This window comes from Mustela nivalis (genome assembly GCF_964662115.1).
Source record: "Mustela nivalis genome assembly, chromosome: 16".
NCBI classification, from domain to species: Eukaryota; Metazoa; Chordata; class Mammalia; order Carnivora; family Mustelidae; genus Mustela; species Mustela nivalis.
In genome coordinates this window covers 41,008,008-41,026,191 of record NC_139035.1, presented here as the reverse complement: position 1 = coordinate 41,026,191, position 18,184 = coordinate 41,008,008, and the positions used below count along the sequence as shown (strand labels likewise).

At 54.9% G+C, this 18,184-nt stretch overlaps 2 protein-coding genes across 2 annotated transcripts in view; both read left to right on the top strand.

Annotated features, from left to right (window-relative positions):
* Positions 1 to 3,599: 3,599 nt before the first annotated feature.
* On the top strand, positions 3,600 to 4,771 carry ASCL5 (achaete-scute family bHLH transcription factor 5; the record flags this gene model as incomplete). The annotated part of the gene is made up of 1 exon (XM_082702564.1): positions 3,600 to 4,771. The coding sequence occupies exon 1, from the start codon at positions 4,199 to 4,201 to the stop codon at positions 4,769 to 4,771; it is 573 nt and encodes a 190-aa protein (XP_082558690.1). The 5' UTR covers positions 3,600 to 4,198.
* A 1,686-nt stretch (positions 4,772 to 6,457) lies between these two features.
* CACNA1S (calcium voltage-gated channel subunit alpha1 S) overlaps positions 6,458 to 18,184 on the top strand; it is a 67,921-nt gene continuing 56,194 nt past the window's right edge. The window contains exons 1-2 of the mRNA XM_082703823.1: positions 6,458 to 6,697; positions 8,331 to 8,436. Coding sequence (XP_082559949.1) covers positions 6,546 to 6,697; positions 8,331 to 8,436 — 258 coding nt within the window. The 5' untranslated portion in view covers positions 6,458 to 6,545. The remainder of the gene's footprint in view (positions 6,698 to 8,330; positions 8,437 to 18,184) is intronic.

The window sequence follows — 18,184 nt, the reverse complement described above, 5'->3', positions numbered from 1 at the left end:
ACAGAAAACTGAGTGACTCTTCATTGAGGAGGGTCTTCTTTTCCCCCCCCCCAGATTTCCAAAAGATCTGGAAACACGGTTCCCAGGGGGAAGTTTGTTTAAACTTCCACACTCATGAGGTCCCAACCTGGAATTTCATTCGTCAACTACTGCCATTGCCTCTCATCGCCACACGGTGGCACTGTTAGCAAATGGTTCTGCCCAGTCCCCTGACATGGGCGGGAGCTTGGGCAATTCTTGGTTGCTGATTAGATCCGGCCCAGGTTGCAGATCTTTGAGTGAGGACCATGCCACGATTCAGGGTGTCTGACCTCAAGCAAGGAGGCTCTTTCTCAGGTTCCCTGGGGTACAGATCTTGGTGCTTAACTCAGTCTGATGACATCCCAATTCTTGCGGTCCCACCAGCAGAGCTCCGTGGACACCCTCCTGAGACTATCCTCAAAAGGGCGTTCCCTTCCCAAGGTTGACCAAGGTGACCTGCAGAACCTCTCACCAGATCAGATGCTCAATCAAAGCACGATTATTCGAATCTGCAGGGGGACATCCCCTCCAATGAGAATCATAATTTAATAAGATGCTTGTGTTAGGCCAGAACAAGCCCCTCTGATCCTTGGTTCAGGTGTGAAGCTGCAGGGAGACATCCTGGGGGAAGGGGTGGGGAGAGAGGGTTCGAGGAGGATATGGCTCTTTAGGTTTGTTGCCTTTTTTTTTTTTTTTTTTTTAATGACCCTCCGGTTCCTCATCTATAAAACCGGGTAATCTTAGCACCGACCTCACGAGAACGGCATGGAAGTAAAATGGGGGTGGTCCATGGAAAGCATGGAGCGCAGTGCCTCCCACACCATAAATAATAACTAACAGCTAGGATTATCTTTACTATTATTTCACTGCAGTGTTTTGTTCACTGCTCTATCCCACTGCCCAGAGCAACCCCTCGTGTACACAAGGCCCCTAGTTAATAAGTGCTGAGTGAACGGTTCTCTTGCCTCTCGGTGATAACCTAGTGTACCGTGGCCCTAGGCTTCCGGTCTGGGGTGGGGGATTCGACGGCAGAAGAAGGAACCGTAGGCAGCTGCGGGTGTGTCTTTCCCTGGGCTCCTGGCCAGGTTATCAGCTCTTTCCTCCCAGTAAAGAGAGAAGTGACTCGAGAGTTTGAAGGCGGTTTGTCACTTGTCTGAATAGTTTGATGAAAAAAATGGAAACAGTAAGTCTGGAACATAAATAAGTATTGAATATTGAGTCAACACAAATAGATATTAAATTACTTTTGTAAAATTGTCACTAAGCTTCTGACGGTTATCAAATTAAATTTGAATAATGAAATCAAATTTGAATAGACAGGGGTCACCCGGGAGAGGACAGGCTAGATCCCATGTTTTACCAAAACAGAGCACTGCTAGCGAATAATCCTCGGCAGAGTTATGTACCCAACACTGGGCAAGGGGCAGCAGGCATTACCTGAGAATGAAGGGCCAAGCCCTGGCCTCTGGTGGCTTACAATCTGGCTGAAGATTCAGAAGACCCTGCAAGTCCATGGTGGGAGCTGCAGAGCTCAGGCAGTCAGCATGGGCAGGAACTCTCTCAAATGTTGGCAGGAGTGGGGAAAAGAAAACTATTTAAAGGGTCCCAGGGCTTGTCAGTAGAAGCCAAGGAGAGAGGTCAGCAGAGAGTGACGGGAGGAGAATGCTCCTGATGGAGCTGGGAGTCTGTTAGAAAGAGATTTTCTAGAATCTTCCCTCCAAAGCAGCAGGGAGCCCTGAAAGGCTGCTGAGCAGGGGCGGGTTCTGTGAATTTGTCCCGATGTCTGGCACATTTGCTTCCGCTCTTGAGACCAGACGCAAGTCTCCATGACACTTAGACTCACTGTTGATTGTTCCCGGTTTTCATTCAGCATGGAGGGCAGAGCTAGCTGGTGACAGAGTTGGGACCAGTTAAGGACAAAGATGAGAAAGTGCAGAAGGAGATGCCCCCCGAGAATCTGAGTCACCGACCTTCCCCTGCCAGGGAGAGAGCTCACCCCTTTCTGTCTCACAGAAAGGCCTTCCCCAGTGTCCAAGGCCTCCCGCTGCCCCATCGCGCCCCATGTGGGTGCAGCTTGCTCCGTCACTCCCTCTTCCATGAGGAGGACGATGGTAGAGTAGCGTGACAGGTGCTAAGATTGCATTTGGAGGACACTAGAGACACACACAAGTGGGGAGAATGGGGCCTGAGAGGATTTCTGGAGGAAACTAGACCCAGGCTGAATCTGTTCACCACATGTAATGAGGGTTGGTGGCACTTAAATTCAGTGTGGGCCACTTAATTTCTGAGATAACAGCTTCCTAGAGCCTGGGAGAGGCTGTGTGTAACTGAACCCGACCCCGACAAGCCCAACTTTCTGCCCAGACTTCTGGCCCGCTCAACAAACTTTTGTATAGCAGCGTCTGCTCCAGGCCAGGAGTTGGGCCGGGCTCTGCGCACATAGAGGTGAGAGAAAAGACACTTTCGTTAAGTGCCACAAAGGAGAAGCCCAGGCCAGGGTGAGAGGGCACAGCTGGGATCCACGGGCACTGGGACAAGGAAGGCTTTGGTGTTGCTGCTCCGCCAGGCAGAGGCCTGGGAAAGTCCCAGCAACACCCGAGTCTCTCAGAATCAGATTCATTTCCTTCAGGAAAGAGTTACCCACCTTGGGGGACTCATGGTGGCCACTGTGCTAGTTCAATAAGCAGTCTTTGATGGAAGACTTTGGATAGAAGGCCCTAGAAGGTATCTATCATAAGACCTAATGATCCCCACTCTCAAAGGAAACAACATCATCAGGCACTTTTTATTTGTTTGTTTTACTTTAAATTCCAGTAAGTTAACATACAGCGTAATTACTAGTTTCAGGTGTCGGATCTAGAAATCCAACACTTCCATATGATACAAGGTGTTCATCACATGTGCTCTCCTTAATCCCCATCCCCCACCCCCTCCCCTCTGGTCACCAGCAATTCATTCTCTATAGTTAAGAGTCTCTTTCTTGGTTTGCCTCTTTCTCTCTCTCTCTTTCTTCCCCCTTTGCTCATTCGTTTTGTTTCTTCAATTCTATGAGTGAAACCCTATGGTATTTGTCTTTCTTTGATTGGCTTATTTCTCTTGGCATTATACTCTCAGCTGCATCCTTGTTGTTGCAAATGGCAAGGTTTCCTCCCTTTTAATGGCTGAATAATACTCCATTGTAGATATATAACCGCCTCTTCTTTTTCCATTCACCTATCAAAGGACAGACGCTTGGGCAGGTTCCATAATTTGGCTATGGTAGAGAATGTTGCTATAAACTTTGGTACATATATACCTTTGGATTAGTATTTTTGTATTCTTAGGTAAATACCTAGTAGTATGATTGTTAAATCGTAGGGTCACTGGGCACTTTTTATAAGCCGGGCCCAGGAGGTGTTTTTTAGTATACTTTTTCTCATTTGATTCTCACATATTATTATTAATGTCCTGTGAGGGATGTTGAATTATCTCCCTTTGTGGAAACCAGGACACAGAGGGGTCCCCCAGCCATGAAAGGATGAACACAGGTTTGAACCCAGCTCTGTCCCTGTCCTTCTCAGCGGCCACAGGTGCCTCCCCTCAGGTGCCTACAATCCCCTTGGAGGGTTGGGGTGGGGTGACACAGAAGAGCCCCTAATACAATTCCTAATTGATACGTTCACTCTCCCCTTTTTTAGAAACATTTCCCTGAGCCCAGCGGGCACACTCCTCACAACAGCCGGCGGTTTGTGGCCCAGCAGCAGGGGGGATCCCCAAGGCGGTAAGGAGCAAGAACGGGGTGCCCATGGCCCCAAGTATGAAGTCCCAGGGTTAGTGCCCGTGGGAGATGCCCATGCTGGGCTCAGGAGGAGGTGGGGTGCCGAGGCCTGCTGCCCTGTCCATGGGCGCCGCGGAAGGCAGGGGTCCCGGGAGCCCTGCGGCACAACGGCTGGATCGGCTGGATCGGAGAGGGTGCCGCTGAGCCTCTGCCAGGAGCCACACCGGGCCACAGCGATGACTCCCGTCAGGGAGACCTCGGAGGCCATCCCAAAGGGCGAAGAGGAGTGCTGATCCATCCTGGTATCCCAGGGCTGCTGCTGGCGATGTGACTCGTCCCTGCGGTGGTCGGGACCGTGCAGACCCCAAGCAGGGGCGATTCGGGGAGGGTCTCACTCTGGGTCCAGCTCCACGCGGCACCATGAACAATAACTTCTGCCGGGCCCTGGTGGACCGGCGGCCCCTGGCACCCCCAAGCTGCATGCAGCTGGGCGTCGTGCCCCCTCCGCGCCGGGCGTCCTTGCCCCCCGCCGAGCCCCTGGGCAACGTGCCCTTACTGCTGTACCCGGGCCCGGCCGAGCCACAGTACTATGACGCCTACGCGGGCGTGTTCCCCTACGTGCCCTTCCCCGGGGCCTTCGGGGTGTACGACTACCCCTTCGAGCCCGCCTTCATCCAGAAGCGCAACGAGCGCGAGCGGCAGCGGGTCAAGTGCGTCAACGAGGGCTACGCGCGCCTCCGCGGCCACCTCCCGGGCGCGCTGGCCGAGAAGCGGCTCAGCAAGGTGGAGACCCTGCGCGCCGCCATCCGCTACATCAAGTACCTGCAGGGGCTGCTGAGCGCGGCCCCCGACGGCGCGCCGCCCGCCGCCTCCCCGCCCGACTGCCCCCGCGACGGCGAGGCCCGTGCGCCCGCCTCCCTGGTGCCCGAGTCGTCCGAGTCCTCCTGCTTCTCCTCCTCGCCGTTCTTTGAGTCGGAGGAATCCAGCCACTGATCCGGACCGCGGCCGGGGGTGCGGGGGCGGGGAGCGGAGTCCGCCAGGGTCGTCCCACTCCCGAGAGCAGCCCGGGACTGCCAGGTCACGCATGGTGCAGCGCAGGTCCCCGGCATTTGCGGGGCCGCCGCGCTCGCGTGTCTGCTACTCCGTCCCTCCGCCACAGTCACCACCGACCCCGTTCCTTCCAGCCTGGGGCAGAGGAGCAGGGAGGGGGATAGAGGTGCACTGTAGAGACAGGAGAGGCCCGTCGGTGCAGTGAGGGCGCAGGGCCTGGGGAAGTTTCGGGCGCGCGCCGCGCGCGCACGAGGCCGCAGCAGGGCAACCCAGGAGGGCCGTCCCTGAGCCGGCCTCCAGCTCTGCTTGAGTCCCGCGCTGCGGAAAGTCGGAGCTCAGCTCCGGGTTGTGCACCACCCGCTGTAGTGGCCCTCTCCGAATCTGTCGCCACGGGTGCCCCCCACCCCCGTGTCTGGCCGGTCTTTGATTGGGATGAGCCATGCCCTTGCTGTCCACGAGATGGCCTCACATCCTAGCGTCCACTCGGGGAGCTTGTTTGCCACCGCCTCCCCCCGACCACCACCGGCCCCCCTCCCCAAGCCTGAGGCCGGGACAGAAGGCCAGACCGAAGCTTGCACTCGCTGGGCCAGATCAGGCTTGGGAAGAAGCCACGTGAGTGCCTTGGTGGCGCCCCCTGGCTTCCTTGCTGGAGGGCGATTACCCACCCGCAACCCTACTCCGGATCCTCAGTGTAGCTTTTTCATCCCCTTTCCCCCCAGGTTGCTTGAGAACTGCGTTTTCCCCCCTCAGACCGTATCCCTCTGTGGGTAATGGGACCATATGGCACTGTCTTTGTACCACGAGGTCAAATAAAAGATTTGTCAGGTTTTGTGATTCCAGGTCGTTGTCTACCTCAGTTGTCACTGCCACCTGTGGCTCAGAGCACTTCCTGCTGGCGGTGTGGGGTGTTCTGTTAGCTCTGCGTTCAGTTAACGTTTCCACGGAGCTTAGTGTACAGCATGGACCGTTGTGGGGCAGGGGCCGGAGTCCCAGGCAGGAGACAGGAGCTTTGTGCAACTTAGGTGCTGGAGGGGTTGAGGGAGGAGAGTACATGCCTGGTGTGCACGTTCAGGGTTCTTCTGAGGGAGCCTTTCACCCCAGCGAGAAGAAGTTAGCTTTCCCTGACGGGGGTGCTCCTGGGTGGGGAGGTTTGGCCTGGGAGCTGGCCACAGGCTCTGAGATGGATGGAGGTGTGGTGTAGTTGTGCTGAACCAGGCCACCCGGCACCTTTTCTGGAGGGTGCCATAGGGCTAGGGACCAGGGGAAGCTCATCCTGGCATGAGGGAGCCCGTCCGCAGTTCAAGGCTCCATATCATAGATCACCCCCCTTCCTGAACTCTCTATGGCCCCAGCCTTTAAGCCTTCCATCCTGCCTCCCACCACCCCCACCCCAGGCCCATGTGAAATTTCCTTCCTCCGCCCCCCTACCAACCTCCTCAGGGACATATTGGGATGTCACTGGCTGGGCTGGGAAGGAATGACAGCTGCCTGGCCTCAGGAGCTCAGGCCAGGCAGCAGGGAGCCAGTGGAGGCTAATTTTACTTGCTGGGAGCAGGGAAAGTAATCCTCCCGCCCCCGCCCCTGGGCTGGCTCAGCAGGGCAACGCGTGGCCCAGCAGGCTCAGCCGGTCCAGTCCCCAAGGTGGGGGCACTGGGGACGGAGGGAGAAGAGGGCAGCGGGGTGGGGGACAGGAGACAGCGAGACTGCCAGGAAAGCCATGGAGCCGTCCTCACCCCAGGATGAGGGTCTGAGGAAGAAACAGCCCAAGAAGCCGGTTCCGGAGATTCTGCCAAGGCCGCCCCGGGCCTTGTTCTGCTTGACCCTCCAGAACCCCCTGAGGAAGGCCTGCATCAACATCGTGGAATGGAAGTATCCTTTGGGACCTCCGGGCTGTCTGGGAGAGCCTCTGTCATGTGGGAGAGGGAGGCAGGGCATAGTCACAGAACCCAGACTTTGGGGGCCCAGGGGCCTGGGGACCTGGAGATGGGGTGCACTGCCCCAGAAGAGGATAAGGAGCCTCTGGAATGGAAAGCTTCAGCTGAGAGGGAGGGGAGCAGCAGGAGGACCTGGCGGGGCCGCTGCGGCCTGAGTGCTCGGCCCCAGGCCTGGTGACAACCATCTGCGGAAGGGATCCGGATGTCCCACGGGGGCAGTTCACACGTGTGCCCAAACCCTGTTACCGTGGGGCTCCACTGAGGGGTGTGAGGCAACAGTCTCATTCTGATATAGGATAGGAGAGAAAGAAGTAGGGCCTCTGCAAGAAAGTTCCCTCCACCCTTGATGGGAGGGTGTGAAGGCACAGAGACTGCAGAGCGAGGGGGGGTTTGGCTGAGGATGGAGTCAAGGGAGAAATGGCCTTGAACAAAGGACTGCTGCGGGGGGCTCGGGGAGCAGGCCGAGATGCCCGGCGGTAATAACTCAGACATACCATGCTGGGGACTGGGACTCGCCAACCCTTTCTCTGTTTGCATTAGCTCTGAGAGGAAGACCGATGAAAATATCTGGTTATTTGGGGAAGGAGATTGGGGGGAAGGGCTGGTCAAGTGCCTTCTCAGAGAGAGAGGTCAGGAATATTTGAAATATTTCTGTAAGGTTCTGGAAGACTGGGCACCCACCAGCTGTTCCCTAGAAGATAGGAGACTAAGGGCTAAAGGGAAGGATAAGAAAAACTTGGGACCAGTTGGAAAGGCGGGGATCAGAGTTGCCCCCCCCCCACCTGGTGACATGCAGCACCCAGGGAATCGAGTTTCTCCTGGTGGGTTCTCTCTCCTACATCCTCTGTACCTCTGTGCCTTCTCCTCTGCAGCTTCCGCCCCTGCGGCCCACCTCTTTTCAAACCCTGGCAGGAAGAGAAGCCGGTGGTCGGTCCAGACCTTCTGTGCACCGTGCCTCCCATCCCCCAACCGGACCCCCCCTCCACCACCCGCTTTCCAGTGGCTCAGCCTATGGGATGGGTTGCCGGGCTCGCCCACAAAGGAATGGGCCCCAGGGGTGCCCTCTGGGAAATGACTGTGAAGGGGATGGGTGTGTCTGGGAGGGAGGCGTGAGTGGGTGTGGGATGCGCACCCCAGCGTGTGAGCGTGGCTGGGGAGGGGGCGGGGTGGGCCGCTGACCCAGTTGGGCGGGGCGGGGGGGTGGTGGTGGTGTTGATTCAGGTACCACCTCTGCAGGTTCCCCTTTCCCGTCCCGTCCTCTGGATATTCAGCCCCCAGCAGCCCTTGCCAGTTCTCTGAGTGAGCCCCCCATATTGTCTGGCCAGAATCTCAGAAAATCATGGCATCTCAGGATAGTGGACAGGTAGGGTTGGGGGATGGGCAGGAGCTTGCTGGCACCTCAAGTTGCCCTCACGGCTAAGTGGAAGTTACCTGTTCCCGAGGAGAACCTGGCCATTTCTGTAACCTGCAGCAGAGCAGGGAAGGAGCAACAGGGGCCCGTACTGTAGGGCACCGCTCCCCTTAACGCTACCGATCCCACACCCCACTCTCCTTAACCCTGACACCAGACCCTTTGAGACCATCATCTTGCTCACCATCTTTGCCAACTGTGTGGCGCTGGCTGTGTACCTGCCCATGCCAGAAGATGACAACAACACTCTGAACCTTGGCCTGGTAAGAGAGGTCCTCCTGCCCCCCCAACCCATGGGCCTGCAGCCCAGGCTGAGGGAGGCCCCCTTGGTGGACTGCCTGCTAGTGGGGTGCTGGGGCTCCTGTCTCCTGAGGCGACAAACCCCACCCTTCCAGCCACCTGCACGGCTGAGCCACTCGACAGCTTTGCAGGGCAAACCTGCTAACTCTGGATTCTGGAATATTGGCCAGCACTGAGCAAGGACTCCCTGTGCCCAAGCACTGTGCTAAGCATTTGATGAGGGGAAGCTCAGAAAATCCACACAACAACCCCTTAAAGCGGTGCCATCTGACGGATGTGGAAACTGAGGCTTAGTAAGGTCAGCTACAGAGCGAGGGAGGCCGAGGGCTACTTTCCCTTTTCGGGACCTCATCCAGAAGGAGCTTGCCTCCTGGGAGAGTGGGATCTAGGGATTCCAAGAGAGCATGTGTTCTAGAGCGCTAGACTACATCCTCCTCGCCCCTTCACCGATAACATGGACACAGAAATGCCGGATCTGGAAGGGGTTTTCCAGAATCCCATTGTCCTATCTCCTCCCCACATCACTGGTTTACAGATGAGAAGACCGTGCCCTGTGGAGGTGAAGCGCTGACTAGACGTAACAGCTAGACAGTAGTAAACATGGTTACCATTTATGCTGTGCTTACTGGATGCCTCTGTGCTGAATATTTTACGTTATTGTCTTACTTAATTCTCTTAACTACCCCCTGTGAGGCAACACTGTTAAATCCACATAAAAGACAAGGAAATCTAGGCTCTGAGAGTTTGGGTAACTTGCCCAGGGTCACCCCACATGCAAATCCTTGCCACAGGGTCTCAAACTCAGGCCTCTCTGACTTTAGGACTTGCTCTCATTATCACTGTGTTGCCCATGTGGTGACGGCGAGAGGACTTCTAGGGGAAGCCCTCATAAGAAACTGAGCTCTCAGGCATTGACAGTCTGGCCCCTCCGAGGAGACAGGACAATGGGCCCACCATCTCGACAGGCTTTGTCCTGCATTTGTACCACAGGGATGGGAGGGAGGAGGCCAATTAACATGCATCCGGGGCCTGAAAGAAAGATATTTATCTTTGCCTCTCTTTTCTGCCCGTTTCCATGGGAATCTATCTTGAGCTGGTAAGAAGCTGGGGTTTTAAGTGTGTGCTTGGCTATAAACAGAAAAAAACTCTGAGCTCCTGAGTGTGGAAGGAGAGTGAGATGAACTGAAGGCAGGACCCGTACGACCAAGCCCGGGAGGGGGCTCTGAGCCTTCCACAAGACTGGCTTTTTATTCAGTGTCCCTGAACCCAGGAGGGCTCTAGGTTCCCCCCACTCTTCAGGATTTCATATTTTGGGGCCTTTGTTCCATTTCAACTCCTTAAGAAGTTGACTACTTTCAAAAAAAAATTGCTCTCTGGAGGGGGTTAAGTTACTGGGTCTGTTATCTTCCAACTTGAAACAAAATGGCTGCCCTAAAAATTTCACCAGGTCCTGTGCACTTTCTTTTAACCTGTGGGCTGGAGTTACAAAGCCTTGGGCAAGGTCTAGAGCTCACAGACACAAGATGATGAGTTTCTGGAAGAGGAAAACCTTACCAGAAACCTTTCCAAAGCAGTGAATATCCCTTCAAATGTCAAGGTGAGACAGACTATTAACAATCAATGAGGGATCCTAATCTGATCCCTTTGGGGTGAAGCCCAGAGAGGGTAGGTGATACTCAGGGTCACAGAGCCAGCTTCCAAGACTATACTTTCAGGGATCATTTCTATAGTTTGTCACAGAGCCAGCTTCCAGCTGTGGACTCTTTTTATTTATTTATTTATTTTTATAGATTTTATTTATTTATTTGACAGACAGAGATCACAAGTAGGCAGAGAGGCAGGCAGAGAGAGAGGAGGAAACAGGCATCCTGCTGAGCAGAGAGCCCGATGCAGGGCTCAATCCCAGGACCCTGGGATCATGACCTGAATTGAAGGCAGAAGCTTTAACCCACTGAGCCAGCCCCTAGCTGTGGACTCTTAATTCCCACTTGTCAATTATATGTTCATCTCCACACAATCCAGCAGGAGGAAAATTAGAGGAATTAGACCAGAAGGAAGGGAAATCAGATATTTATCTCTCTCTTATTATATTGGATGATTTGTAGGTATCTGAGGGAGGTTAGGGACTTTCAGGTCATCCAAAACAACCGGTAGTTTTTAAGAAGGGAGGCCCAAGGACTGATCCTTCATTAACTTTCTCATTCATTTAATAAATTTTTATTTAGTGCCTATTACATCCCTGGCCCATGCTGGGGCCAGTAGACATAGTTCTAATCTTCCCAGGGCTTAATTAATTAAATCAATTAAACATAATATAATTAAACCAATTACACTTAAATTATAGATAAAATGAGATGGGAAGTGTATAAGATTTGGGACACTATGAATCCTGGAGGAGGACCTAGTCCTTCCCAGAGGATGAGATGTTTATCCTGAGATGCTAAGGATGAGGAAGGGGCCAACTTCATGGGGATGTAACCTATGTAGTCGCTCTGGGGCCCACACTCAGAAGAGTCCCATGCTTGGGGTTTAATGATCTGTGGTTACAGTACAGGAAATTAAAACGATTTTATCTCTGAATCCTTATTTTGTGAGTGAAGACCAATGGGACAATGGTATATGGAGGTACATGGACCAGTGGCTTGGAGCCATGGCCCACTCCCAGCTCCCCTCCCCAGCCCCCCCGCCCCCGCCACCTCCTACCAGCTTCCCACCTCAACGGACAGACACTGCTCCGTCTCTCCCTGCTGGTGTCCTGGGCCAGGGTCAGGGTTGGGTACACGAGGGTTTTGGGTGTCTCAAGATAGGGTATGGCAAGGGCAGTCCCCACCCTAGGTTGACAAGGTCACAGCCCATTCCGTGAATGACTGCCAGGTGGAGCCAACGGCTTGTCCCCCAAGCAGATACTCCGTGTTTCCTGGAGCAGAGGCCACCATACCCCTGTGCTGGCTGTCGCTTTGGGTGGAGGCAGCAAGGCTGTGGGAAGGGAGAGGCCTGCCTCTACTTCCCCATCTCTAGCCAAGAGACAGGCGGTCTGGCTGCTGGATGGTGAGTGGGTCATGGAGGAGGATGGGGAGTGCCTGCGAGGGTCCGCACTCGCCCCCCCACAGCAGTAAATAGGCAATTAAAAGCCCCGTGACAGGTTGAAAAGGAAACCATGGAAGGAAGCTCTCCCCTGGTGTCAAAATGCTTTATATTTTAACACCAGGGGAGAGCTTGTGGATGCCTCCGCAGGGAGCCCCATGAGCGAGGTGCTGGAAGCAAGAGGTTGAGGGATGAGTTTGGAACCTGGAAAAAATCTCTCGGACCACCGCGTAGAGGGGGGACTGGGGGAGGGGGGCGATGAGAAGGGGAAGCTGGGAGAGGAGGGGGGAGGCTATGAAGTTGTCCAGGCAGGAAGTGGGGGAGACTGGAACTGAGGCATGATGGGAGAGAGGATGACGTGGAGAGATAGCGAGGCGATGGCTCAGCGGGTCTGGGTGCCTGAGGGATGTGGGGAGGTGTGGGGGGGAGGGGAACAAGAGGCAAGGATGACGCTGGGGTTTCAGAGTAGGTGACAGAGCAGGTGGCGGTATCGCTTTACGAGACGGGCAGCACCCAGGGAGGAGCAGGCTGAGGTGGGAGGAGGGACAGTGATTTTTGGTTTCTGTCATGTTGACATGCAGGTGCCAGCGCTCGCCAGGCGATTGGCTTTGCAGGGCTGAGCATTGGATGGGTGAGAGGTAGGGGGCAGGGCTGGTCAGGAGGCGAGGAAGGCTTCCCACAGTGGTTTTGTGTGCGAACAGAGTCAGGAGGTGGCCGGCACCCTCCACTGTGGGAAAGACGCCCTGACACCCGACTGTGGGTCAGGCTCCCCTGCACAGTCTGGGTGCCCCCCCCACCCCCGCCATGAGCTTTCTCCTGCTGCCCATCTCCTTCCCTCCCCACCTGTAAGCTCTTGCTGCAGGTGATGGACGGTGCTGAGGCTCCCCCTTGCACCCCAATTCTCCCTGTTCTGTGTCAGTGGGGGGAAAACGGGGTCTTTCCTGAACAGAAGAGACACTGAGGTTCAGGGAGGGCAGGGGAGTTCTGGGGAGACATGGTGGGTCGGGGACGCTAATGTCCTGGCCAGCTGTGTATCCTCACGGCAGAGTGGGAGAGGAGCTCTGAAATCAGCCCGGTTGGGGAAAAGTGGGTCCCGGAGCTACCGATGTATGCTTTTGAGTCCAGGACCATTGATATCCTAGCTGTGTGATCTTGGACATGTTATTTGACTTCTCTGTGCCCTCAGTCCCCTCGCTGGTAAGATGGGGGTAACGTCAGATACTTGAGAGAAGTTACTGGATGAATCAAGACCAGGTGTGCTGTGGCTTCCCTTCTCTCAACATAAGGAATTTTATTATACAGAAATCACAGTGTCTCAGAACAGGCTCCCTAGTCACAAGGCCTTAATCACAGAGACCCTTGGGTTGTTCTAGATTCAAAGGCTATGCCCAAAGGATTATATATTTAAAAAAAAAAAAAAATTCCTCTTTACCCCACCCGCTATCTGTCCCTGATTTCTCTTAGATTTTTCATTTTCACTCCTTGAAACCTCCAACCTCTCTGAATGGCTTCCCTGGCCATCCCAACCCCCTTCTCCAGCAAATTATTCTCCGCCCCTTCCTCACCACCAACAGCACCCAGTGTTTGCTGAGCACCCACGATTGTGCAGGACCTATTCTAATGCTGTATATGCATGACCTCATTTATTGCCCACAACACTCCACAAGGCAGGTAGTATTATTTTTCTCATTTTTACAGAAGAGTAAACTGACGCATTGGGAGGTTAAATCACTGCACATGCCCAGTGGGCTGTGTAGGCAGGCCTGTACCCTGTGTTGGGCATCTTGACGTGGTTTTCTTGATATGAGGAGAGGACAACCATCCTTGCTTCCCTGGCGAGCGGCGCAGGAAGGAGTCCCACGAGAGCAGGCCCCAGTCCCTTGCTATAACCCTGTTTTCTCCTGATTGGAAAACTGCTGCCTGCCCAGGCCAGAACGGATGCTCAGAGCACCCAGCCTCTCTGGACCGGACTCCATGTGCCCAAGAGAGAAGCCTGCCTTAAGCTTGGGAAGCCGGCGTCAAACACAGCCCTGTCCTGGAATTCTCCCAAGAAAGAGAAGGCTGCGGTTGTAGGTCACAAAAGGCACCATTTGTCGGAGAAGCAGGAGGAGGGAATAGACACAGAGTCACCATGGGGGCCAGCAAAAGGGCAGTGAGACGTCCAGGGGCAGTTGGAAGCCAAGACCGGAACTCAGGGTCCTAGCCCCCAACCTAGACCAAGACGCTCCCAAGCCAGCTCTGGTCCTGGAAGGCCCATTTGCTCCCTGAAGTCTGAAGGAATGCTGCTCCTAGGGGAGACCCCTGACTGAGTTAAAGGGGACTTTGGAAGCATTACCACCCCAGCCTTGAGCAGCCCGAGGACACTCATATGGAAAAGCAACAAGGATCAGAGTTACTAATTATTGGGCACAGACTGGGAATTGATCGCTTTTGCTGCATTATCTCACTTCATCCTCAAAATAGCCCCGTGTCTGAGTATGCTTTTCAAACAGTGCAAACATGACTCTGATTAAAATAAAGAAGGAACGCAGCTCAAAGAGTAATTCAACCTAGAAGAGAACGAACAGGAGGGTAAAGCTGATTCTAAGAGAATTAGAGGAACAGAAGTGTATGATATTGGAGAAAGAAATGATGGAATAAGATTCCCAGGTTAGACACCGGGCTACCTGATGTCCCACGGGGCAAAGAAACAGTCACCCATTGGCGTTATGTTTTCTAGCAGGCAGAAATCATTTGCATCTCTACAGGACAGAACTGTGAGAGTTGGACAGGTACCTTCCCCCAGCTCAGGGGTTTGCAAGGGGAGGGGAGGGAAAGGAAATCTGGCAATGCTGGGAAACTGGTGGGGACCATTCCCACACTCCTGGGATCTAGCAGGTAGAGGCGGGGCGTGCTGCTAACATCCCGCGATGCCTAGGAGGACGTCCTTCCACCAGAAAATTCTCCGGCTTACAATGTGAATAAGGCCGGGGCTGACAGACTTTGTCCTAGATGAAATAGTCCTTGGCCAGGCCTGTTACAAAATGCTCCAACGTGACCTTATAAGGACATGATGACCTCCCTTTGTCTAACTTCTAAGTTCTGGATGATTTTTGGCATACCGGTTAGGTGGGCCTTGGTGGTCCCCGGGGCAGAGCCAGGCGAGCGGGATTCAGCCTTTCAGCTTGTCCCTGGCCCCCACCTCCCCAGCTTCCCCAGGCCCGGCCCTCGGAGAGCAGTGGGCCCACGCCTGCCAGCCCGCCCATGTCAGCAGACTCGGCCATGCCCCAGTACATTCCTGGGGTTCAGGTTCCTGTGCAGTCCTCTGCGTAAGGCTGCAGCCTAAGCCTCTGGCATCCAGCGCACTTGTCTTTTTATAGAGTCTGGAATGTGCCTGCGGACTCCTGCGGCCCACAGCCCACTCCATCTCACCATCTGGAGAGCCTCCGGCCTCGGATGGACCCCAGCTCTGGCCTTTTCTTTGGAGATCCGGGCGGGACCTTCCGGACCCAGGTGATCGAGTCTGGGTCACCGTACAGGGTCTGGCAAAGTGAAATGAAAGCTGCCTACCGGCCCCACCTTGAAGCCTGCCCTCTTTCACTGCAGGGACTCAGCTCCCCTTCTGGGGGCTTAGCGTTCCCCACCCCCACTCTGTGCCTCTCGCACAGGGCACAGCTGCAGACCGGGGGGAGGAGGGGGAGTGAACAACAGAAACCTGGAAGAACCCCTGGGCGCCCTGTCCAAGTTGTGCAGACTTTGGGGGATTCGGAGGGGAGGGGAACACAGGGCTTGCACATCAGACAACCTGCCTCCAACCTGGATTTCTGGCAGCTTCTTGAATGCTCTGAGCCTCAGTCACCTCACAGGGGACCACGATAGCGACCCTTGCAGAACTCTTACATCAATCAGGGCAATGGTGTCACATCCCACCTGGCTCATAGGGGTTGTGCGGTTTTCATTCTTTTCCTTCTCTGTCGGACCAGCACTCCCAGACCACAGCCACGGGGCCATGGCAGACATGGGCAAGACCTGACAAAGCCCTCCAGGCGTCCCAGGCTTGCTGTTTTTCTCTCCCTTCCTGGCATGGCCTGTTGACTGAGACCACCGACCCTGGAAGGAAACCGTCTAGGTTCACGTTATTGTTCTATTGCATAATAGCTGTGTGTTCCCAGAGAAATCACTTAACCCCTCTGTGCTTCAGTTTCCTCTTCTGTAAGATGAGGGTAGGAGTACCTCCCTTACACGGTTCCGTGAGGATTAAATGCATGTATGTGGCTCGAGTAAAGCCTGGTACGTAAGTGGGTGCTGAATATATCTTAGCTAGCACTATGATTACCTAAGACGTACTGGTCTCCCATGCCCTCCCAGCCTGGGCACCCCAGTCTCCCCTCATCCCACCTTTCACCACTACCACAAGTATGCAGATGCCTCTTGCTACTCTCCGCTCCACGGTCTTGCTTGGGTAGAAAGCCCTGGCATGTCTGACCTACCAAGACCTGGGAGAGTGTAGTTCTGTGTGGGAAGGGCAGGGGAAGCAGGATGGCAGGAGAGGCCCACTCAGATCACATCTATTTAGGTAAAAGTCCATCAGGCTAAATATAGCTACATTCCTCACGCCTGAACGGGTCATTTTCCAAACCTGGAGGCTGAGGTGGTCATGGAGATAGACGCCAGGACCCTGGTCACCCCGTGAATGGTGTGGTCACCGGACACCAGGCTGATTTAGTAGAAAATTCTTTGTCTCGGTCACGGCAGGTGGGACAAACCCTCTTGGCCTCAGGCACCCTGGTTCCCTCTCTAAGCCCCACTCTCCTTAGCTGGGAAGTAGGAAAAACAGTGTAGCAGGGCTGAACATTTGTCTAGAATTGAGGTGCTCAGGAAATATCATTTTTCCTAGAAATCAGCATTCTCTGGATTCTGAGCTGGATCCCTCTGGGTGGGGAGAACCTGAACATCGGTTATTCTCGCCGCTCTCCGTTAGCCTGCCTGCCCTGGGCTTGGGCCGGGCCCTGCGTCTCAGGCAGGGTTAAGGGTCACAGGTGCTCTGTCCATCCCACATGAGGCCTTATTGTACCAGCCCCCTGGCCCCCTCAGGCCGCCCTCCACATGGAGACTCAGGCCGTCTCCATGCAAAGCTGAAGGCAGGGATCCTTGGCAAGAAGGGACCCTGCTTTCTTGGGGGCGCCCCGAGGCCTCCTCCCAGACCCTGCTACATCTTTCAGGCTTGATGAGGAAGAAGACCCCCAGCCCGATCTACCCCAGAGGCTTCTCAACCCTGGGGTCATCTCTGTTTTGCTTGTGAGATAGACCCTTCTCTTCAACCCGTTCTCACATGGTGGGTTCAGACTTCAGAAAATGAAGGCCTGGGGCCCTGGCACAACCTCTCCTGGGGCAGGAGACTCAGCCTTGCTGTCTGCTTATGGGAGCAAGACAGGGGATGAATCAGGGGGAAAACAATCATTTATGTTAGCAAAGTCTCTTATAATAGCAGCACTCAGCCAGCCTGCTTCGAGCACTTGCTGTGAGACCCACGAGCATGAGGGGCTGTGGGGAGATACCCACACGGAGCCCCCCACCAGCCAGCCTGAGCCCTCTCCATGCACCTTGGGTTCCCCCTCCCTCAGCCAAACTCACTTTGGCTCCTTGAAGCGAATGTGCCTTCAAAAGTTAACAACAAATATGAAAGAATGCCCTTTCACCAGGAGGATTTGTGTACTAACAGATCACAAGGGGTTGGCCCTAAGGAAGGAGACCCAGGCCCAGGTGGTGGGGAGGGCACGGTGATGGCAAACCTTCCTTCCCAGGGAGCCCGTTGGCTGAGCCATGCCGGCTCCTTTCTTAGCCCTGCTCTTGTCTCTTATGGTTCTTCCTGAGCCCTAAAGGGGGCTGCTGGGGGCCTGGGAGACGGGAGTCCGGTCCAGTCTTCCTGCAGGCTGCAGTGTGGGGGTGGGGATGAGGAGAAAGAGGATGTGGTAACAGCTGCCTCTCTGGTCCCAGACAGGGAGCAGCCAGCTCCCGCCATCTTCCCTCAAGGCCAGTACAGGCCGGGGAGAGGGGGGAGCAGAGGGCAGGACTGACTGACCCTTATGGCTGGAAGGCAGCCGGAAAATAGAGACAGAAGGAGGGTGAGGGGAGTGCAGTCTGAGCCTTGCCTTTTTCAGCCCAGGACTTCGGGAGTGTCCAGCTTTAACGCCCCCAGGAGCTGGGGCAAGGCCTGTGGGTCAGCGCCTTACACCAGGCCTACCTCTGGCCAAGAGGTGCCCCTGGAAGCCCCGGTTAGAGGTCTGTTTGTGGAGAGACAAGAACTCCCTGAAGGGGACACGTGGCAGCGAAGGCCCTTGAAGGAACCCGGCTTCGCCCAAAGCCGGACTTCTCCCAAAGCTTCTCCCAAAGCATGATCCTCTCAGGAGGTCAGGAGGGCCAGGGAATCAATCAGAGCTGTCATTCCCTTTCAGAGCCTGCAGTGTAGTGTCCCTTCTTAGGAGTAGAGACCCCGAGGCTACACCTGTGTTGATTCTGCACCCAGTTCTAGGGCGTATGGGGGGATTCCCCCACACCACCAAGAAACACTCTCACGCCAGCTGGGTGTCCGACAATTGGAACAAATTATGACATTGCCTATCTAGACAGAGCACCAGATCTCACAGG